This window comes from Oryctolagus cuniculus, chromosome 18, assembly GCF_051225735.1.
Source record: "Oryctolagus cuniculus isolate XC-2025 breed Fujian yellow rabbit chromosome 18, ASM5122573v1, whole genome shotgun sequence".
NCBI classification, from domain to species: domain Eukaryota; kingdom Metazoa; phylum Chordata; class Mammalia; order Lagomorpha; family Leporidae; genus Oryctolagus; species Oryctolagus cuniculus.
Window position 1 is genome coordinate 6,717,269 of NC_142884.1, and position 23,391 is coordinate 6,740,659.

General features: G+C 42.6%; 1 protein-coding gene and 1 pseudogene across 1 annotated transcript; one reads left to right on the plus strand and one right to left on the minus strand.

Annotated features, from left to right (window-relative positions):
• Window positions 7,375–8,298, minus strand: ORYCUNV1R-PS1616 (vomeronasal 1 receptor oryCunV1R-ps1616 pseudogene; annotated as a pseudogene).
• Window positions 22,029–23,018, plus strand: ORYCUNV1R1544 (vomeronasal 1 receptor oryCunV1R1544). Its single transcript, NM_001167233.1, has one exon. It carries the CDS (start codon window positions 22,029–22,031, stop codon window positions 23,016–23,018), a length of 990 nt encoding a protein of 329 aa, NP_001160705.1.
• Window positions 23,019–23,391: the final 373 nt, after the last annotated feature.

Below are 23,391 nucleotides of genomic sequence, written 5' to 3' on the forward strand. Positions count from 1 at the left end.
ACATTAGCAGGACCTGGATTGGAAGCAAAGAAGCTGGGACTCAACCTCGCCCTGGGATATGAGATGCCCTTGACAGCCCAACCCACTGAACAAAATTGCCAGCCCCTGCTACAGTCTTCAATGCATAGGAATGGATGGGTAGAATAACTCCAAATGGTCATGGGTAAGTCAGCTCCAAAGATAGCATGTGTTGATCAGGATGAGGCAGTGAGACATGGGAGTAAAAGCAAACAAACCATAACATGACATTTTGTAAAGGAACTGGACCCTTTGGCCTAATTGGAATACTACAGTGTACTGTTAACCATGACACAACAAATTTCATCTGAAAGAACATCTGATTTCCATTCCAAGAGGAATAATGAGATTTATAGAAGTGGTCAGAATAGGACCTCTCTGAGAAAAGAACCCTGCGATCTTGGCCTAGAAAAATACTTGAGACCAGAGAACAACACTCAGGATGCATGTGGAAATGATGCATAGATTCTGTGAATATCAACAGAGAACCTTGTTTAGAACAGAGCGGTAAAGGGGGTGGAGACACAACCAGGAATGTCCCTGCATCCAGGTCATGGAAAGTCCTCCTATAAATTTGCCAGAACAAGACAGCTGAAAGGAAAACACAGCCTAAAAGATAAGAAAAAGGTTGAACATGTGCAAAGGTTTGGACTTTCTTAGTCATCAAGAAAACAGAATTAAAAACTCTAACTGGAACCATTACACATTAATAAGGAAATGAACATTGGGAGGCAAGTGCTGTCTGAACACACCCATGATCATTTTGTACACATAGAACACAAGTTTGTATCCTGTATCACTGAGGAAATGCTTCATCCTCAAAGCTGCATTGTATGGGGACTCCTTTAGAAGAATGACTAATCAGTTGGCCACAAGTGTTTGATGATCAAATCTGTGGGTACTAAATTTGCATCTTGAGAAGAAGAGAGAGAGATAATGGGCAAGAAGACAGATATCCCCCAGGATTCCAGCAATCTTCTGTAATGAGATTAATCTTATTGCCAAATCCTGGATGGCCATTCTGACAGCTCCCAATGCCTGCTATCTGTCTTCTGAGCCAGAGATTCCTGCATGAGAACATGAGGCAGGAGCCAAATGTGTCACATCAACTCCAACTCCATATTGTCCACTTATAATTAGTTCCCACCGAGAAATCATGAAGTATTTTTAAGCACTAACAACAAAGTAAGGACCAAGGCTATGAAGGCTATATATGAAGATAATCTTACAGTGTTACAATTCCATTAGGTGGTAAGTACTATTTTTTTCATTGGAAAGATGAGGAAAAATTTAAGGAGGCCAAGGTAAATGGTTTGCCTAAATTCAAACTTTTTAATGGGAAAACAAAAACCAGAGCCTGGCAGGGGTGTTAAAAATGCAGGGCATGCAAACCCTATGCTAACTGAATAGTGTGAGTTCTCATGCTTTTCTAATTATACTGATGCATATTTAGTAATTTGTATACCTTATTTTACCTTAGATTGATGGCAGTGTATAATTCTGGCTGCAGCAAGTTGACATCTATGTGTCAGGATGTATTGCATAAGTCAGTATCAATAATGAGTGAAGCTTTGTATATCTTAAAAAGCAGAGATGTGCTCAACATTGCTATCTGAAACTCACTATCAAAATGTTATGTTTTGAATGCTGCTTCTCTAAATTGAAGATGAATAACAGTCTCATCAAAATGAATAAGGCAGACACAGAAAGAGAAATATTGCATTTCCTTTTATATGTGGAAGTTACTTTATAGAATATAAAGATTGAATGAATGTCATATTATTTTGGAACATGGAACTAACTGACCCTCTGAGAAGAAGGGTCCATCAAAGATTCTACTATAGCAAGATCTTTCTCTGTGACGTGGGATCGCTGACATCCTTGGCAGATACTTAGGCATGGAAATGATGACCACAGACTTCACAGAAAGGTCAGATCAAGGACTGTGAAATTACCATGCTGAGGCAATCCTGAGAGCAAAAGAAAGGAAACCATAATATGCCATTTTCTAAATAACTGAAAATTTATTCATCTTATTGGAAAACATTATGAGCTGCTACTCATACCACTACAGATTGTTTTTGAGTAGATCTGTTTTAAATTTAAGCATGATTAATGGATTAATGTAAATTAAAAGAGAGCATTCTGTAGTCTTACAATAGGAAAAGTTCTCTGGCAGAGAACAAAAATCATTAAATATAAAAGAATAAAGGATAAATTATCATGTAAAATTCAGCCACTGCTTGGGACTTCCACATCCCATATGAATGCCTGGAATTGAATCCTGGGCCTGCTTCCCTTTCAGCTTCTTGCTAATGCTCCAGGGAGGCAACAGATGGTGGCCCACATGCTTGAGTTCCTGCCACCTCCTTGGGAGACCCAGATGGAGTTTCTGGCTCCTGGCTGCAAGCCTATACCAGTTGTTGTAGTTGTGGGCATTTGGGTATTGGACCAGTGGATGGAAATTCAACCAATTTCTCTCTCTCTCTTTCTCTCTCTCTCTCTGTGTGTGTGTGTGTGTGTCTTCTGTCTCTCTCTGCCTCTCAAATATAAATAAATCATTTAAAAGCAAATACATAGTATTCTTACAAATAACATTTAAAAAGGTAATGGGGCCAGCGCCTTGGCTCACTTGGTTAATCCTCTGCCTGCAGTGCCAGCATCCCATATGGGCACCAGGTTCTGGTCCCAGTTGCTCCTCTTCCAGTCCAACCTCTCTGCTGTGGCCCGGGAAGGCAGTAGAGGATGACCCTAGTACTTGGGCCCCTGCACCCACATGGGAGACCAGGAGGAAACATCTGGCTCCTGTCTTCAGATTGGTGTAGCACTGGCTGTGGAGGCCATTTGGGGGGTGAACCAATGGAAGGAAATCTTTTCTCTCTGTCTCTCTCTCTCTCTCACTGTCTATAACTCTACCTGTCAAATAAAATTTTTTTAAAAAAGATAATAGAATAAAATGTAGAAAAATTAATTAATGTGCTTCAAACGAAAGCCCATCTAACATTTATTAAACATGTGAAATTCCTTAGTAATCAAGCAAATGCAAATAAAACCAGTACATGAAACCAACACATACTAACATACACAAATAAAAATTACAAAAATTACCAAGTGTTGGCAACATGTGGATAAACCAGAAAACCCATAGACATCTGGGGTAATGGGCGGGTTAGAACAGGTTGTGTGAAGTATTTTGCCATATCCAATAATGTAGAAGCATTGTAGAGCAATGATCCTACAATTTCCTCAGCATGTATGTGAATATACCCCATAGATATCCATACATACTTACCCAAAGAAGAGTTCCATATTTGCATCCCAGTGCTATTCCCTAGTAGCCCCTATTTCAGTTGTGTTATGATGAAATTGTTTGATGCTCACACAATGGAACCTTCTGCAACAATGATCTTGAATAATCCATAACACATGAAACAATAGAGGTAGGAAATCATCATAAGGAATGAAAGATAAATAAGTATATGCTATGTAATTGTATGTATATAAAATTTTAAGAGAAGATGAAGGTTACTTACCTTCTTAGATGTCAGAACAGTGGTTACCCACTGGCAGTAGTCACTGATGGAGAGAAATTTGCTTCACAAGGGAGGTGGCAGATATTATATTGATTTTTAGGATCCAGATGTTGTTTTAGAGGTGTGATCTGCACGTGAACTTTTAGAATCCCTGCATTTATGACATTAAATTTTGAAAAAAAAAAGAGAGGCCAACATTAAAAATAAGTTGGCAGAATGTTAATATGGAAATGTTGATTTGGAATTGTATCATTCAGGTTGAGATTAAAATTATTAAGTAACCATGTTATGATTAGTTTAAACTATTTTGTAATTCAGTGTTGAAACTAAGAGGCAGGGGCCAGCTCTGTGGCACAGCAGGTTAACACCCTGGCCTGCAGTGCCAGCATCCCATATGGGTGCTGATTCTAGTCCCAGCTGCTCCTCTTCCAATCCAGCTCTCTCCTATGACCTGGGAAAGCATTAGAAGATAGCCAAAGTCCTTGAGATCCTGAACCCACATGGGAGACCTGAAAGAAGCTCCTGGCTCCTGACTTTGGATCGGCACAGTTCCAGCTGTTGTGGCCGATTGGAGAGTGAACCATCGAATGGAAGACCTATCTCTCTCTCTCTCTCTCTCTCTCCCCCTCTCCTCTCTCTGTGTAACTCTGACTCTCAAGTGAAAAATAAATAAATCTTTAAAAAAAAACTAAGAGGCAATAAATACACAACCTCCAAATAAAAAGAATAAAATATAGAATTATTTAAACATTAATACAGATGAAGTTGAAGTATAAAAATCAAGAACTTATACCAGGCATAATGCAGTGAATACTATAAATTGCTAAATCTAATAATCAATATAGACATTATGATATTAAGTATAAATAGATTAATTACTCCTGTGAAAGTCAGACTTTTTTATTATATTTAATGGGAAATATTTTGAAAATATATAGTTGAAAACCCTGGTCTAGTACCAGACATCATAGCCACCTATGGGGTGAAACAGAAGTTCTCACTCTGTCTCTCTTTTTTTAACTATGTAACTCTAAATTGCATATAAATAAATAATTTTTTAAAATCAAAGTTAAGACAGAAAAGAGAAAAATATATACCATGTAATTTACCATCATATGATACAATCTATAAATAAAAAAGTATAAAATACTTAAAGTATTTAAGAAATGGACTTGGAACAAACTAAGGTAGAGTTAGGAAATTGATCATGTGCAATCCACGAGTCTATAAGGAATGGATGACTCCAATCTCAAATGTATATACTTTTATATCAACCATGAAGAACTAATTAATCCTAATAGTCTTTCAAGTATATTTTCCAGGTATGTGGATTAAATACAAGTAATAAAAAGGGAAAATATATTGCATGTAAATTAAACCAATTAATACTTGTCATGATGAGATGAAATAATGCAAAATTGCCTGTTTATTGAGATGGCCATCGACAAGGATTTTTCTTTTTGTTAATTTATTTACTAAGTTGAAAGACAGAATTACAGAGAAGGAGAGACATAGAGACAGAGATCTTCCATCCACTGATTCACTCTCTAAATGGCTGCAATGAAAGAGAAAACATAGTTCACATTCAGTCATTGTAACACTGTGTGATTCTGATCAAGTAGACTGAAGAGCAGATTTAATGTGGAACTTTAAAGCATATTTCCAAAAATCCTTAAGGATATTGAACTTTTATTTAATAAATATAAATTTCCAAAGTACAACTTTTGAATTATAGCGGTTTTCCACCCCATAATCTCCCTCCCACCCACAACCATCCCATCTCCCACTCCCTCTCCCATTCAATTTTTCATCACGATTCATTTTCAATTATCTTTATATACAGAAGGCTTGTTTTTATATGATTAAATCCCACCCTTAGGTATCATTGATACTTTTTTTTATATTTAGAACTCAACTTTGTTGTAACAACTAATTTTATTTAAAAAAATGTAAATTTAATCTAAAGGATGCATTACTCCATTTCATTGATGGTAAAAGGCATTAATAAAAAGAAAGAAAGCCCAAACATCGCCTTATTTTAGCAGAGGTGGGTTTCATGAAAAGTTAGGGCCATCTTCTCTCTGGATGACTGAGCATAGCCCTTGCCTACTTTACTGCTGGACGGTGGTCTTTGCCTTTTTCATTTGCCGAACACTCTGTGTGGTGGAGCATTATACCTTGAACTATAATGTAAGGTAAAAAAGTTATCTCAAAAAAAATAAACATTAAATTGAAAAAAGATTATAAACCCTAATAGAAACGTGCTTTTTCAGGAGCGAGGCTGTTTCCCATCTAACCCCATTTTCAACATAGAACAAATTTTATTTTTCAGTATAAAAGATGTTAAAATTCAGACTTAATAATGAAAATAGGGAACAAAAAGGTCATTTTGCTTTATAATGAATTGTACAACTGCCTTTGGGGCTGCTGTTGGGTTAGGCCCTCATCTCTCTACAAGCTCTGCTCAGGCCTCAGAATGATCTCTGCTTCCTGGGTGGCTGTGGCAGCAGGCTGGGTTCCAAATGCAAACCCCCATCTAATAGGAGCTCTTACACGGCTGCAGACTGGCAAGCCTTGGCTTCAGACTCTCTGTCTCAGGCTGCAATGGCAAACACCTGTCTCGTCTGATAATGAGACCGAGGGCTCAGGGTGATGTTCACAGCACCAGTGCTTGTGTTGGGATGGAGACCTTGGGAAATGGTGTGACATGGTGTGTGGTGTCACCTCCCCTCAGAGCAGCCATTGTCTTATCACCTGTCCCTACAAGCAGAGGACAGGCCTGAGGCAGTGAGGAAATTTATGAAAAATGTTCCCCAGTTCCTTGTGACCAAAAACTAATTAGAGGTTTGTAGTTACCATCTGCCAAGAGACTGTGGCAGTGTCTGAGAGTCTCCTTCATTTCCCTGATGCCTGGAGACAGACCAGTCACACAGGGAGGCAGTAGCTCCTGCTGGGTTCTGCGACAAGAGGGGCTGCCTCATGCTCATGTGTCTTCCTGGATTTTGTGATGCCTGAGAAGTTTTCCTACTCCAAAGTGTGCTTTTTCCCAAAATCTTCAGGCCACGGAGCTGACGAAACATTTAAGTTAGCATACAATTATAACAGCACATCCTCTGAGAAGGATATTCAATGGGATACAAGCTAAATAAGAAGATGAAATTTCTCTTGGAAAGTGTCGGACTTTTGCCCACAGCTCAACCTCACTGCCTATGGAAATTCAGGGGCATGGCAGAGAGTGTGTTTATGACAGAGCAGGCTGATGTGAGGGCCTAGGGAGGGGCCACTGGTGCACAGGAAGAGATTGTGGGGGTGTGACAAGAAATAATGCAGAGGGAGAGATGGGAAAGAGGGTCAAAGGAATGAGAGTGTTGAATTCACAGAGTGGTCAAAGTGTGGGGTTGATGCTCCAAGGTGCCAGGTGTGCAAGGTGACTGCGCAGGAAATGGTGTGTTTCAATGGTTAAACATTCAGAGGGCTTCAAGAATAAAGAACTCACATTGTGTTTGGTAGGCATTTGGCCTAGCAGTTAAGTTGCCATTCAAGAAGAACATACCCAATATCACAGTATCTGGATTTGATACCCAACTTTGACTGAAACTCAGCTACTTGCCAAGGCAGACACTGGGGGGTGGTGTTGATGGCACAAGTAATTGAGTTCCTGGCTCTAGCTTTGACCTCAATCCGGACACAAGATAAAATTTTTGGAACGAATTACAGTATGGTGAGCTCTGTGACTGTCTTTCAAGTAAATAAATGAATGAAAAAATTTACAAGGCATCAGAGAACTAACCATTTGTATACACCTAGAATTTACACACTCATGCTAAGTAAGGAGTTCTGTATTCCTTGTGTGGGCACAGCAGAGCCTGGGAACTCTGGAGTCATGAATTGTGAGATTGTAGGTGCTCACAGCTTGGAAACTTCCCTTGACTAGTGCAGAGGTGTTCACCAGCCACATAACCCTGATCATTTAAAACAGTTAAGCAACTGTGAAAGATGGAGGAGAGAGTGCTCAAAGATACAAAACTGCTCACAAAGACGAGGATGCTGTGGGTGGCTCTGGACTCTGGGGAGGATCTGGAGGTGACGTTGGTCCTATGAATGTATTGGGCCTGTTGCCTGTGTCTGTACATGATGAAAATCATGAAGCTGCTGGCCCACAGTATGAAGCCCACAAAGAGAATATTTCGGAAAAATATCAGGGCCAAATACAAGGACTCTGTGAATTTTCCAGGATTCACAGAATGACAGTAGCTGTAATCTGTTTCCTTTGTAGTGTTATTGTCATTCCTTTTCCTAGTCACATACACAGGCACCACGACGTTTAGTATCAGATTCAGCATCCAGCAGAGGATGTTGGAGGGGCCAATGTACTTGGGAGCTTTTGCTTTCAGCTCTGCCCATCTGGTGTTCCTGGGACTGATGGTGATGGACTTGGAGACATTCAGGAGGCAGGTGGGGCCAGTGGACACACCCATACTCACTCTGTACACATAGAACACAAGTTTGCAGTCAATATCACTGGGGAAATCCTTCATCCCCAAAGCTGCCATGGTTTGGGGAACTCCTCTAGAGAGAATGACTAAGCAGTTGGCTACAGTCAGGTGTTTGATGATCAAATCTGAGAGTCTAAACTTGCATCCTGTGAAGTTGATGTAGTGATAATGGGAAAGAAGAGATTCCCCAGGATTCCAGAGACAGTTTGAAATAAGAAGATCTTCCCAATTGTCAAATCTCTGGTGACCACCCCACCTGCTCCCAGTGCCTGTTTATTGTTTCTGGGCCAGAGATTTCTGTATGGGAACATGATATGCAAGCCAGGTGTATTAATGTCAGTTGAAATTCAGCATTCTTTACTCATATTATTCTCTATTTACACAAGTTCACCCTTAAAGATAGCTGCTTAATATTTTTCTTTCTTACACATCCAGAGAGTTTAATATATAATCTTTTTTTTTTTTGACAGGCAGAGTTAGACAGTGAAACACAGAGAAAGGTCTTCCTTCCATTTGTTCAACCCCCAAATGGCCACCACGGCCGGCACACTGCAGGAATCAGAAGCCAGGAGCCAGGAGCGTCCTCCTGGTCTCCCATGCAGGTGCAGGGTCCAAGCACTTGGGCCGTCCTCCACTGCCTTCCTGGGCCACAGCAAAGAGCTGGACTGGAAGAGGGGCAACCAGGACAGAACCGGCGCCCCAACCGGGACTAGAAGCCAAAGTGCCAGTGCTGCAGGCAGAGAATTAGCCTAGTGAGCCATAATAATCTTTGAGGCTATTTACACAACGCTAATTACAGACATGAAGAGACACATGTATTAATTCCAGTATTTTTCATAACATCATGAGAAGGCAGCAGGATTCATTTCATTGGAAACAAAATGATCATGCAAGCCGCTTCAGGTTAGTTATTTGTCCAAATTTAAACTTCTTTGTGTGAAAAGTGGAGTGTTGAACCTGGGCTTGTACTAAAGTACTCAAATTAACCACTGTGTATTTCTAACAGAGATACTTAGCTGTGTTCTTCAAATGACACATATGTATACCTAGCTAATTTCATGCATTATCAATTTATCTTAGACTACTGGTGATTTGTTTTCATAGTTTGTATGTATTAGTTTACTTTGATACATAAAGATTTATTCCATAAGCTAACCTCAATAATGATTATACATTTAGCTATCTTACCAAGATGCATATATCCTGATTTTAGTATCATTATCTCAACTCGTTCTCCTTAAAAACTCTACTTAAATTAGACCAAATTGGCTGTATTTTGGAAGACAATAGAAATATTAGTTGATGTTTGTACCAGGAAAAATGGCATGTAGTACTGAAAAGTGATTGTACCCTGTATGAAGTGACATTAATACCAGTCTGGTGAAATCAAGTATGGTAGAAACTTAATATTACTAGGAACATGTAATATACTTATATCTTTACTAATAATTAAGTAAAAGTATTTTGCCATAGGTCAAAATTTTTAAGAAGTATTGAATGTAAGCCTTGTATAGCAAATGCAATCTCTGTTGTTAAATCTTACTTGTGGGGCCGGTGCTGTGGCTCACTTGGTTAATCCTCCGCCTGAGGCACCAGCATCCCATAGGTGCACCAGGTTCTAGTCCCAGTTGCTCCTCTTCCAGTCCAGCTCTCTGCTGTGGCCTGGGAAGGCAGTGGAGGATGGCCCAAGTGCTTGGGCCCTGCACCCACATGGGAGACTAGGAAGAAGCACCTGGCTCCTGGCTTCAGATTGGTGCAGCTCCAGCCATAGTGGCCATTTGGGGCGTGAACCAATGGAAGGAAGATCTTTCTCTCTGTCTCTCTCCCTCACTGTCTAACTATCTGTCAAAAAAATCTTACTTATTTTATCACATGACAATGTGGAGCTTGCAGTTAAGATGAAAATATTTTTAGTCCAGAACAAAAGTCAGAACATACATTTGTACATGAAAGCTGCTATCTGAAACTAATTAGTACAGGGTAACAGTACTTTATTTCTTAAATAGGCTCCCCCTTCTTAAACAAGGAATAAAATCTTACCATAATCAAAGAATCATGGGGATTTTCAATGGGAAATAATCATTATATCCACTGAGCAATTCATACAACAGGGTTGGAGAAAACCTTTCTATTTCAGCAGTTGCCACTGGCAGCCACTCTTGCATCCCAGGATTATACGATTCTGAGGTTTGTCTCTGTCTACATTATAAGCATGTTGAGTTCCACAGCAGCCACTCTGCTAATTCTGAAAGTGGAGTGTATGAGTCCTGTACAGAAGACTGAACAGAAACTTATTTTGGACCTATAGTCCTTAAATACATTAAACACCAGATGGCATGATTATTTTCATTAAGCTATAAGAATCAATATCATTATGCATGACACCAAAGTACATCAAGAGCCACAAGGGATTGGAGTAGGGTGTAGGACCCCCATGTTCCTGTGCTAGCTCAGCACACATCTCAGAATCCTTCCTCCTCCCTGTGTGCTGCAGCACAAACCAGGAGCAAACATGGGAAATCCCATTTTCCCGCTTCATCACTCACCCAGACTCCTGATATGCCTCTCACTTGAAGCCTCTCTCCTTTGGACTGATGTAGAAAATCCCCAATTTGTCTCAGTTGCCAGGGCAAGCCTCAGCACAAAGGTCACCCCAGTCAGCACTGGGTGGGCTGGAGGCAGCTGCAGCACTAGAAATGGTGTGTGCCTGTGACCTCACCTCTCTGCAGAGCTGCAATTATCTTTTCACCTGCAGCTGCAGTGAAAGCACTAGATGGGTTACTGGGAATATTGGTAAAACTCCGTTCGTCTTGCTAATTGCCAATACAAAGTCTTTTATAGTTGTTGTTTGTTTCTTAGATCCCTGAGGCAGACAGGGACTGACCTGGAGGGAGCAGAAGATCCTGAATCTGACATGGAAGCACTGGTAGTGAAGCTCCTGTGTCTCCCTGGAATTGTCCAATTCCATAGTTGCCTTTAAAGTATATTGATTATTTTCCTTGTTGTGCTGAAATTTCTGGTTTGATGATGGCTCTCCTATCAATCTCTGTGTTTGTTTTCCTGCATTTTTGGTGTCTTGTTCCAAAAGTCATTGCACAGACCAATGCCAAGGTGCTTTTGGCCTATGCTCTCCTCTAGGAATCTTGTGGTTTTGTGATGGAGTGGGTGGATCCAGCTTCTTGTCTCTGGTAGCAGAAGGGACTCAACGATGAGACATAGGTGAAAGTCAGCAGAGAAACAACATTCATCTGTATGAAAAGTGAAAGTACACACTGAGGGGGGAGTCCATGCATACTCTGAAGCGGGCTGCACTCCATGAAGTTCAGGCCCATCCCTTACATGACTTGGAAACATGGGAGCCAGGTTTAACTGAATGAATGCTTGCCAGGGAGAGTATTGTGAAGGCTTCAGAACTGCTCATTTCCTTGTCTTTCTTAGGAAGCATCAGAAGTAGCACAGCATCAGGTACCTGATGAAAGCAGCAGTGTCAGCCATGGTGAGTTTATTATAATGACAGAAATGAGCTAAAGCTCATCACAGGTTGCTGCCTGCAGCCATGTTGGTTATTTTAAGACTCCTGTTCTCAGTGGTGGTTTCGTGGAGCCGTGATTTTCCACTGCATGGACAGGGGAAGTAGATTGGGCAGTGCACTTGGGAGCAGGGGCAGCTGATGACATGAGCTCACACTTGCTAGCTACTTGGCTACATCAGTATCAGGTCCTAAATTTAAATCTTCAATTCATTGTGAGTTGCCTTTGTTATAGTGTGTGTTAAAGGCACTGCTGCACTTTGTTACTTGTGGGGCTCTGGTGTTCTCAACACCATTTGTTGAAGGCATGCTCCTGGTCCCACTCTATATTCTTAGTATCCTTACTGAAAATTATGGGATTCCCAGATAACTCCTTAATGCATTGACATGTCATAAACACTACCCTGGAATAATAGCAAAGGAGTCACTTTCAAAGGCTCTCACTGAAAAAATTTTTAAATTGGTAAGGATGTGAGGTGATCAATTTGTTATTTAGCTTAATATAATCATCCCACAATGTAAATATGTAGAAAAATAAAGAAATACTGCATGATATCTCTTATTTGTGGAATCTGTAACCATCAATCCTGTAGATGCAGAGAGGAGAATGTTGAGTTCCAGGGGCTAGAGGGGCAGGCAATGGGAAGATGGAAAATCTTCAGTTGTGTAAAATGAACAATGCATGGAGATTTAATATACAGTGTGGGAATGATCATTAAAATACTGTATTATGCTTTCAAATTTCCTAAGGTGATGTATCTTAAGTTCAACATCTCCACACACACATACAAAGACCATAAAAACAGTGGTTCTACATCTGTTGCAGTGTGGTGATCATTCCACAATACACCTATATAAAAAAAAATTGGGCTCCACTCCATAAATATATGCAATTTTTATGTCCTCAGTATCTCAATAAAGCTGCCAAATATTTATCCCTCCAGCTGGCGCTGTGGAGTAACAGTAAAGCCACTACCCGCAGTGCTGGCATCCCATACAGGCACCGGTAGAGTCCTGACTGCTCCACCTCCCATCCAGCTTTCTGCTATGGCCTGGGAAAGCAGTAGAGGATGACCTAAGTCCTTCACCCATGTGGGAAGATCTAGAGGAAGCTCTTGGCTCCTAGCTTTGGATCCGAACAGCTGCGGCCATTGTGGCCAATTGGGGTGTGAACAAGTGGATGGAAGACCTTTCTCTCTCTCTCCTCTCTCTCTCTCTCTCTGCCTCTCCTTCTCTCTCTGTATAACTGTGACTTTCAAATAAATAAAATAAATCTTTAAAAAGAATTCATCCAATTTCAGGAAATCTGATTTATTTGAAGGACAAGGTTGAGTAAACATTTAAGCAGCATATGACTCCCACAGGCTATGACTCTAGTGTATTTCAGAAGCCCACCTACATTCTGTACTTCTTTTTTTAAAGATGTATTTCTTTATTTGAAAGTCATAGTTACACAGAGAGAGGAGAGGGAGAGGGAGAGGGAGAGGGAGAGGGAGAGGGAGAGGGAGAGGGAGAGGGAGAGGGAGAGGGAGAGGGAGAGGGAGAGGGAGAGGGAGAGGGAGAGGGAGAGGGAGAGGGAGATAGGTCCTCCATCTGCTGGTTCACTCCGCAATTGGCCACAATGGCCAGAGCTGAACCAATCTGAAGCAAGGAGCTTCTTCCAGGTCTCCCATGTGGGTGCATGGGCCCAAGGAGTTGGGCCATCCTCCACTGCTTTCCCAGGCCATAACAGAGAGCTGGATTGGAAGTGGAGTGGCCAGGACTCGAACCGGTGCCCATGCGGGATGCCAGCACTGCAGGTGGTGGCCCTAGCTGCTATGCCACAAGGCCGGCCACCCTGTGCCCTTTTTACCATCCCAATTTCCACAACCTCTATGCCTGCATTCCAGAGACCTCAGCAGAACCTTCTGCCTACAGGATTGGTGTGCAGGTACCATGTCTATTCCTTGTTCCACACCTGCTTTCTCTACAAGACTGATAGCTCACTTCCCTGTGCCCTCCTTTACCATACTTTATCATACACCCACACGCTGTCAGTCTCCCGCCACTCAAATGTGGTCACCCTGTGCTTGACCTCAAGTGAAAATGCTCACAGCACCTTGTAAGGTTGTACAATGAGAATGCTGCATCTTTGGAGGTTGTTACAAGGATGCAAAGAATAAAAACAGTAAAATGTGTGCTCCTTTTCAGCGATTCCAGATTCTGGGTAGATCTCCATATTCACACATGAAAACCTTGTTGAGATGCACACATGCCTACTGATGGTGCATGTGGCTTTATAGGACTGTGGGATATTATGTGGTGTACATATTAGTGGGTCTGTGTAAATGTGTATTTCTATGTGGTGAGTTGTAGATGAATGTGTGAATTTGTTGTGGAGAGTGTGTGAGTATAAGGGTATGTCAAAAAGTTCATGGAAAATGAAATTAAAATTTATTCTGGTGTAAAATATTGTTTGTCAAACTGTTTAAAATCTTTAATGTTAAATTGTTAAGATGATATACTACTATAGTATTAATGAACTCTGGCTATTTTATTATTTTTAATTTAATTTAATTTAATGTTATTTATTTATTTTTTTAGTGGGAGGTAAAATAGCAAGGTTTATTAGGGAAGGGACAACCATAAGGATGGATGGGCACCTCTCCAGACAGGACCTGGGAGGGTGCCCAGTCGCTCGGACTGGTGGGGGGGGAAGGAAGGAGGTTACACGGTTGGGTGGAGAGATGACACCTGACCAGGCCAGGCGGGTGGCTCAGCAGAGAGGCAGAGGGCTGAGCACACAGTCTGGTTGAGGCTGGGGGTTTTTAAGGAGATGGGTCTTGCTTCCCCACCTCTGCTCCTCTTGGAACAAAGGGCTTTTTGGATGTAAATAGAAAAACTTCTCTCTTGAAGGTCTGAAACAAAGGACTTTATGGATGCAAATGTTATCAGACAGGAGGAAGGGAGCAGGATGTTTGAGATGCAGATACTGGGCTGTACCTGGGAGATTGTGGAAGATTTGTCAGGCATAAGGGGTGGCGACCCCCCCACCTGGCAAGTTATCAGGTAGAAGGGGGCAGGGCAGGGCAGGATGTGAATACCGGTCTACCCCTGAAACGCCATCAGGATGACTTTGAGATGCAGCATGTGCTGGATCTTTAGGCCTTTATGTCGCACACACACAAGCTCATAACTGACTTCCTACCTAACATTTCCCCCTCAAGAGGTAATACCCAAAATTCTTCTTTGGGATTACAGATGGAGTTCCATTTTCTGTAACTTCTTCAAAGCTGGCATGTGGGCGTTGAGGGGGTTTTGGGTATTTCCTCTTGCTATCTGTCTTATGGTGTGTGACAGTGGCCTTGGAAAGACTGTGCTGCTTGGTCCAGAGGGCTGCTCAGGTCATCCAGTGGAATGGACTGGAAGCCATGTCTGACGACCATTTGGAGTTCAATAGCTTTTAGTCTGTTAGAGACAAAATGAACAAGGGCATTAAAAACACATGGTCCAAAGAGAAGCATCAAGATTACAGAAGCTATTGGGCCAAGAAGAGGAAATAGCCAGGATTTCCATGACCAGATGTCAGGCCAGAAATCCCAGCCCTGTTTGGCCTGGTCCTGGAGCTGTTTGGCTTTGTCCAGGAAAAGTATGAATTTGGATTTGTACCTGTCTAGACCCAGAGACAACATTCTTCCTGGAACATGGCACAGATACCCCCTGGAGCAGCAGTTAGCATGTCCAATATTTGTTTCTTTCATAACCTTTTGTGACTTCCACACACCCTCTTCAACTTACTTGAAACATTCCTTCATTTCCATTCCAGTCTAGAGTAAACTAGCCATCAGGATAAAGTCATTCTTACAAACCATGTCCTTTCCTTATTTAAAAAACTCTTTCCTTCAAAACCTTTCTTACCAAGCACACATTTCTATCCTTGTGATGTTTTCCATAGAGCCTGGTTGGCTCTTTCTACCTTACCAGAAGACTGAGGTCTTCATGCAGAGTGAAGATGCCTTACAAATCCCTTGTGTGATCTAGAGCTCTGGTTAAGGCAATCAGTTCTGGTAACTGAGCAAAAGTTCCTGGGAGCAGAGCACGCTTCAATAATGTGCCATGCCTTAACTGTTGCATACCATGAGAAGCAGGTCCCATCTGACAAAGCTGCTTCATGTGCATTAGTCAGGGGGCTGTCTTTTAGGTCCCTTCTGCTGGCATAGATCAAGTCTATAGTCTCAGTACAGGAGTGGAGGGGACCACGTTCCCTGGAACTGGCATTAAGGTAGCTGGGTTTAGAGTAGAGCAGTGCCTTATTTTTACCTGAGGGTTTTCTAGAAGGAGGACCTGATATTTTAGTATTCTACTATCTGTGAGCCAGTGAGAGCCCTTTTGCTCTAATATAGAATTTATTGATGTGGGGTATGAAGGGTGATATTTTGCCCCAATGTAATTCTAGATACTTCCTCTGTCAGCAAGGCAGCTGCTGCTATCATCCTTAGGCAGTGGAGGCCATCCTTGTGCAACCATGTCTAAGGTTTTATTTATTTATTTATTTTTGACAGGCAGAGTGGACAGTGAGAGAGAGAGACAAAGAGAAAGGTCTTCCTTTTCTGTTGGTTCACCCTCCAATGGCCACCATGGCTGGCACGCTATGGCCGGCGCACTGCACTGATCCGATGGCAGGAGCCAGGTGCTTCTCCTGGTCTCCCATGGGGTGCAGGGCCCAAGCACTTGGGCCATCCTCCACTGCACTCCCTGGCCACAGCAGAGAGCTGGCCTGGAAGAGGGGCAACCGGGACAGAATCTGGCGCCCCGACCAAGACTAGAACCTGGTGTGCCAGCGCCACAATGCGGAGGATTAGCCTAGTGAGCCACAGCACTGGCCCATGTCTAAGGTTTTAGAAAGGTAGCCCACAGGTTGCTTAACAGGTCCCAGATCCTGAGTTGACACTCCTAAGGTGACTCCTTGCCTCCCAGTGAAGTACAGCTGGGAGGGTCTCTCTGGGTTTGGCAGTCCTAGCATAGGGGCTTTAGTCATAGCATGCTTTAGCTGAGGAAAGGCTGTGGTTTGCTCTTTCCCCCAAAGGAAGGGGCTCTGCTTTGGCTGCCTGTTGAGAGCCTGGTTTAGGAACCCTAGGGTATTTCCCTGTATCTAGGAACCTGTAACCTGATAGAGAAAAGCTGAGACTGCCTGAAGTTTGCAGAAGTAGGAATTTGCTGCATGGCCCATATCCTCCCTGGGGCAGGTTTTCTCTCCCCAGGGGTGAGGATAAGGGTTAAATAATTAACACTCTAATGGACTAGCAATGCTTTGTTTTCCTCTGGATATCTAGTAGCTAGTTTTGCTAGGAAGTTAAGCCAATGTACAAGACTAGAGTCTCAGGCTGGGAAAGGAGACAGACTATCAAATCATTTATATTTAACCATCTACATTATGAAATATTGTGCACCCCCCTCCAGAGATAGGCCCTTTAAGTCCTCAGTGAGGACCTGTCCAAATAGGTGCAGGACTATCTGAGTTAGCTGTTACTGAAAGCCATGCTTTTAGGAACTGGCAGGGAGGGCTTTCTAAGCTTAATGCTATTGGATAGACTTTTAAGGCCTGGCTGGGTGTGTGAGGCCCAGACCTATCCAGGGGGTGCTGGAAGAGAATTGCAAGAGATGCAAATCTCCTTTAAGGGAGGCACCCTGTTGACTTGCATTACATGGCTGGACTAGGAGGAGAGCTGAATAGGAGGCCGATAGAAATAGGCAACTTGCGTTTCACTGACCCTACGCCATCCCCTCAATAGCAGTGGCTGGAGCTGGAAGCTGGACAGAGGCTGGGCAGAGCCAAAGGCTTTTTAACTCAGGGCCACAAGGTCTGTGGTTCTGAACCAGGAGTCCTTCGACACCCAGGGAAGTTCCGTGTCCAGTGGCCTTGCTCTTGGCAGAGCTGACAGAAGGCAGTTGTTGTCATGATAGCTGCTTGCTCAATGCCCTGGCTCTTTATATCAGCAAGTTTGGGGTGCATTGGCCTTGCTGGGTCTCCTTGACGGCAGATCACCGTGTAAAGCAGCCATTGATTGGCCTGTTGCCTATCCTCTGCTGCTAGCTTGCTCCTCGTTCTCCTGGTCTCTAATAAAGTAGACCAAGGAGTCAGCCTCTATGATGCCAGTCAAGGGGGTACTCAACCCAACCCTGATTTCTGAAGCTTTCTTCTAATATCAGGGGGGGCTTGAGTTAGGAACCTATCCCCTAATATGGCATTTCCTACAGCAGAGTCAGGATCTAAATCAATATACTTATCAAGACCCTTTTTGAGCCTTTCTAGAAAGGCAGCTGGATTTTCCTGTAGTATTATTTTTAATTTTAAATTTTTAACAGGTTCAGTGTGGAATGTGGCTATTTTAAAATTTACTGTAAGTGTATGAAACAGAAATCTTCTAATTTTCATTTATATCTCCCTCAAATATTCCTGCTGAACTGTGGTCATTTGACCTCTTATTTGTTGAACTTTATATCTAGTGGCTCAATAAGCCTTTGACTATAATGTAAATTAAAAATATTCTACCTCAAAAATAAAATTTGCAGGGGCCGGCACTGTGGAATAGCAGGTAAAGCTGCTGCCTGCAGTGCCAGCATCCCATATGGGCAGTGGTTCGGGTCCTGGCAGCTCCATTTCCTGTCCAGCTTTCTGCTATGGTTGGGGAAGGCAGTGGAGGGTGGCCCAAACCCTTGGGTCCCTGCACCCATGTGTAAGACCCAGAGGAGGCTGCTGGCTCCTGGCTTTGGATCAGTGCAGCTCTGGCTGCTGCAGCCAATTGGGGAGTGTGCCAGCAGATGGAAGACCTCTCTCTCTCTCTGCCTCTCCTTCTCTCTCTGTGTAACGCTGACTTTCAAGGAAAATAAATAAATCTTATATATATATATATATATATAATAAATTAAAACACATAAGTTTAAAAATTCTGAAATCCATGCATAGTTTTTTCATAACATGAATTTTCCATAAACTTTGAATACTCTTTATGTGTGTCTATAAGTATCTGAGTGTGCGTGACTGTGTATGTGGTTAGGGGTGCACACACATACATGTCTTCTTCTATGTGTAAAAGGTAGATCTGTTTGTGTTGGGACTTGGGACTGTCACCATCTAGGCCCTACTTCCTGACTCAGAAATGAGGGCTCTCTCAATACTGATGTGGGATCAAAATGTCCACTTGTTTGTAGAATGAAAAAAAACAAGAATTAATTTAAACACATGCTTGGTATTTCCTAACTAATTAAAAAACAACCAAGGCAGTACTGAAAGTTTAGCTACACACTCAGGGTAGAAGACCATGATAACAATTCAGTGCTCTTGGGGGGGGGGGCAAAAAATATGGACAGATCTGAGAGTTAATGTGATTGTAAAATCTGCCTGTTGGATCATATGACCCTGCCTGTAAAGCCATGCTTTATTTGTAATTAATTCAGAAAGTTCTGTGTTTGTTTGAATGTGCATTCCTGTCACATTGGGACAGGGAGAGAGGTTGAATATGCATGAATTTTGCTAGAAATTTCTAAGTGATTTGGACTTGCAGATCAATTCACATTTAGTTTTATGCATCATTCCTGGTGGTAAAAACTGTTGTGTTCTTCCTCTCATTTGAATCTCTTGGAAAATCCTTCTACAGTGTATTGTGGCTTTGTTTCACTGCCATTGGTTAAAACACAGTGCAGCTCAGGAGTCTGGAGTTTGGAAAAAGAGCACATCTTGTGCTAGAAAACTTCTCAAGGAGCAGAGAACACAGTGAGACAGGTGTGCTTCAGGGACAGTCCCTCCTGTGTCAGGCCTCAGCATTTCCTTCTCCCTGAATGTGAGCTTCTGGCTGCCTCCAGAGATCAGGTGAAAGGAAAAGTCTCTCCCAGACAGTTCCATGAGCCCTTGGAGAGTACAGCTACACCCTTGAATGGGTTTGGTAATTACCAACTGAAAAAAGCTTTTCACAAACACCCTGGCTTTCCCCAGCCTGAGCAGGTGAAGTGATAATTGCTGTTCCAAGGGGAGGTGAAGTCACACTTCACAAATCCATATCCCAGGATCTGAGTGAGCCCTCCTCACACAAGCACTGGCTGTTTGGGCAGTGAATGGAGCCCTCAGCCCTTGCAGCCAGAAGGAGTCATGGGACTGGGTCTGTTGAATCTAAGAGGTGGAATCTCAACAAGAAGTGAGCACCTCAGACGCCAGGTACGTGATCTCTGAAGAAGGTGGTCTTTGTGGGTCTGAAGCTGACCGCATGCCAAACCCACACAGCTGAGGAACAATTCCCAAGGAGTGAGCAGAGGTAAAAAGACAGGGTCCTATGCCTAATAGTACATAGTGCACACCACAGCCATGATTAGGGATTGTGGTTCTGAAATGAACCTGCCGCTCACCCCATGGGCAGGAGTCAGATTAAGTCTTCCATAGGCGCAGGTAGGCTCATTGCACTTCCGTGTTTCTAATAGGCTGGGTACAGCCCAGGAATCATTGAGTGTTGATATGAAGACCTGAACAGCAGCTGCTGAAATAGAAATGCTACCTCCAACTCTGGTTACAGGACACTTAATTGGACAGTCCTTCCTCCTGGAATATCCATGTCTGCTGACACAACAGGGACTGTTATCCATCCTCCCTGTCAAGAAGCACCTTGGCTGGCAGGTGTTCAGCCATGTGGTTAAGATGCCCGCATCCCACATCAGAGTCCCTGCTCCTGTTCTTGTCTGCCTTCCAGTGCAGCTCTGGGGCGATAGCAGGCAATGGTTTAAGTGTTTGGGTCACAGCCACCCACAGAAGAGACCTGAATCTGGATCGAGTTCCCAGCTCCTGGCTTCACTCCGGTCTAGTCCCCAGCCATTGCCAGCATTTGGAGAGTGATCCAGTTAAGGGGGGGGTCTCACCCTCCCCTTCTCCCCCCCAGTAATATGACAAAGTCAGACGCAGCAATAATGTGACAAAGGAGTGTGGGGAAAATTATGTCACTAGTCTCAAGTTGTAATTTATTATTGCATAATTTAAGCAAAATATGAACAATAAGTTGTGATTTTTGAAAATCTTTGAAACACAGAATACATATAGAATGGAGCCTCAAAAATGTGTTGTATTTGAATTTTATGAAATAAATGATCTTAGGATTAAGATGAGATTATTTTTTCACTGAGAAAACATAGTAATGGATAAATTTATGCCATCTGATGTTAAATTCTTATAACATTACCTTCCTTTTTAATTTTTTATCTTTGAAAATCTATTCGAGGGGAGGAGAAGGAGAGGGACAGAGGGAGGGAGGGAGAGAAAGAGAGAGAGAGATTTTTGCAGCTGCTGGTTCACTCCTCAATGCCTGCAACAGCCAAGAAACCTGGGTCATGCTGAAACCAGGAGCCAGGATCCTCTTCCAGGTCTCCCACCATGGTGGCAGGGACCTAAGTACTGAGGCATCTTCTGCTGCCTTTCCAGGTGCATTAACAGAGAGCTGGATTGGAACAGGAGTAGCTGGGGCTCTAACGGCACTCTGCTATGGGATGCCAGGGTCACAAGAGGCAGCTTAACCCACTGTGCCACAATACCAGTCCCTAATTGTGTATTCTTTCTTTCCAATCTGTATGGAGCAAATCCTAATAGAATTCTGCTATGTTCAGAACATCTGGATTCTATTCAAAAACTAAAGCCTATATTCATGATGGGTATTGGCCAATGCAATAAATCTTTATAGATAAATGGAAACTTTTACAAAGAAAATTGCAACATTTAATTATAATACCACTAGTGTGAAATAAAATAAAATATTGAAAACAACTATATACACATCAGTGTTATCTGAAAAGCACAGCTAGTAAATTATGTTACATCAGCATATTGTTGAAATGCATTGCCTTATCACCAGGCAGCTGAGCCAGGCCCCTACTTGGCCTGCACAAAGTTTCCAGTGTGTCTGGGGCTGGCTTGGTGGTGCAGTGGGTTAAGCTGCTGACTGCAACGCTGGCATCCCATATTGATCCCATACTGGAATGCCAGTTTGAGTCCCAGCTGCTCTACTGCTGATCCAGCTCCCTGCTACTGTATCTGCTGGCCCAGCCCTGACCATTGCAGCCACCTGGGGAGTGAAACAGTGGGTAGAAGATTGCTCTCTATTTCTCCATGTCTCTCTCTTTCTACCTTCCAAATAAATAAAAATAAATCTGAAAAAAGGACTCAGTGTAAAAAATAAAAAAGCTCAGTAACTGTTAGCTGTCTGTGTGCTCCTTTTCATTCTAATAGAAATCATGATATTTCCTGTCTCATTGAGTTATGAGCAATGTGGGATGTTCAGTCTTTGTGACTTAGATTCAGTTTTGTAAGTGCCATTAATGTTATATATTCAAATTTTGGAACCCTGTGCTTGCAAATACATTAAGGAGGTACATCCAGTGTAAATGAAGAATGTCGGCCTTCCACTGAAGTGTCATACTTGGCTCATGCCTCATATTCTCATGCAGGTCTCCCTTACCCTGAAGTCAAATAGCAGTCACTGGGAACAGAATGGCCATCCAGGATTGGCAGTAGGAATAATCTTCTCATTACAGACTGTAGTCGGAGTTCTGGGGAATGTCTCTCTTCTTCTCCATTATCTCATCCTTTACTTCACAGGATGCAAGTGTAGGTCCACAGATTTGTTTATCAAGCACCTCTCTGTTGCCAATGTGTTGGTCATTCTCTCTAGAGGAGTCCCCCAAACCATGACAGCTTTGGGGATGAAGAATTTCCTAGATGATATCGGGTGCAAGCTTGTATTCTATGTGCACAGAGTGAGCAGAGATGTGTCCATTGGCAGCACCTGCCTCCTGAGTGTCTTCCAGGCCATCACCATCAGTCCTAGACACTCCAGGTGGATGGAGCTTAAAATAAAATCTCCCAAGTATGTTGGCCCCTCCACTATTCTCTGCTGGATCCTGAACATGGCACTAAATGTTGTAGTACCTGTGTATATGACTAGCAACAGGAGTGGCAAAAACCACACCAAAAAAACCAATTATGTCTATTGTTCTACTGGACCTAAGGAGAAAACCGCAAACTCCCTATATGTAGCACTGGTGTTCTTCCGTGATGCTCTCCATTTGGTGCTCATGCTTGGAGCCAGCTGCTCCATGCTTTCCACCCTGTACAGGCACAAGCAGGAAGTCCAGTACATCCACAGGAATAATTTGACCCCCAGTTCCTCTCCTGAGTCCAGAGCTATGCAAAGCATCCTCGTCTTGGTGAGCATTTTTACGTCTTTGTGCACCCTCTCTTTCATCTTTCATGTTTGTTCCACTGTCTTAAGAAATCCCAGTGTGTGGCTCCTGAACACCTCTGCACTAATTGCTGGAAGTTTCCCCACTGTGAGCCCCTACATTCTCATGAGCTATGACGCCAGAATATCCTGGCTCTGCTTTGGTTGGATAAGGGATACAAAATGCTCCAAACTTATTATAGGTATGTAAATTGCATGTATATTCACTGTTTGTCTAGTCACTGCTCTTCCCCATGGATTAAATGCATTTCTGAGACTTGCACATAAAAGTGACTGCTTGTGCTTTACATAACAAACCGAACAATTGCAAATGAAATATTTCATAATCATCTTACTTATAGTCATGTAATAAAAATTTCTTAATATCATCAGTGATGCAGTTTGGAGTGTATGTAGTGTCGGAGCAGTGGATTCTGAAATTGGAGATTATGGCAAGGTCATTGAGCATGTTGACTTTGGACTTGACATGATACATTTTCCACATATTAACTAGTTGTGGAATTGTACAAAATGTTCCATGAAACAGAAACACCACTAGAGACATTTCCTTCAAAAGCAGAAGA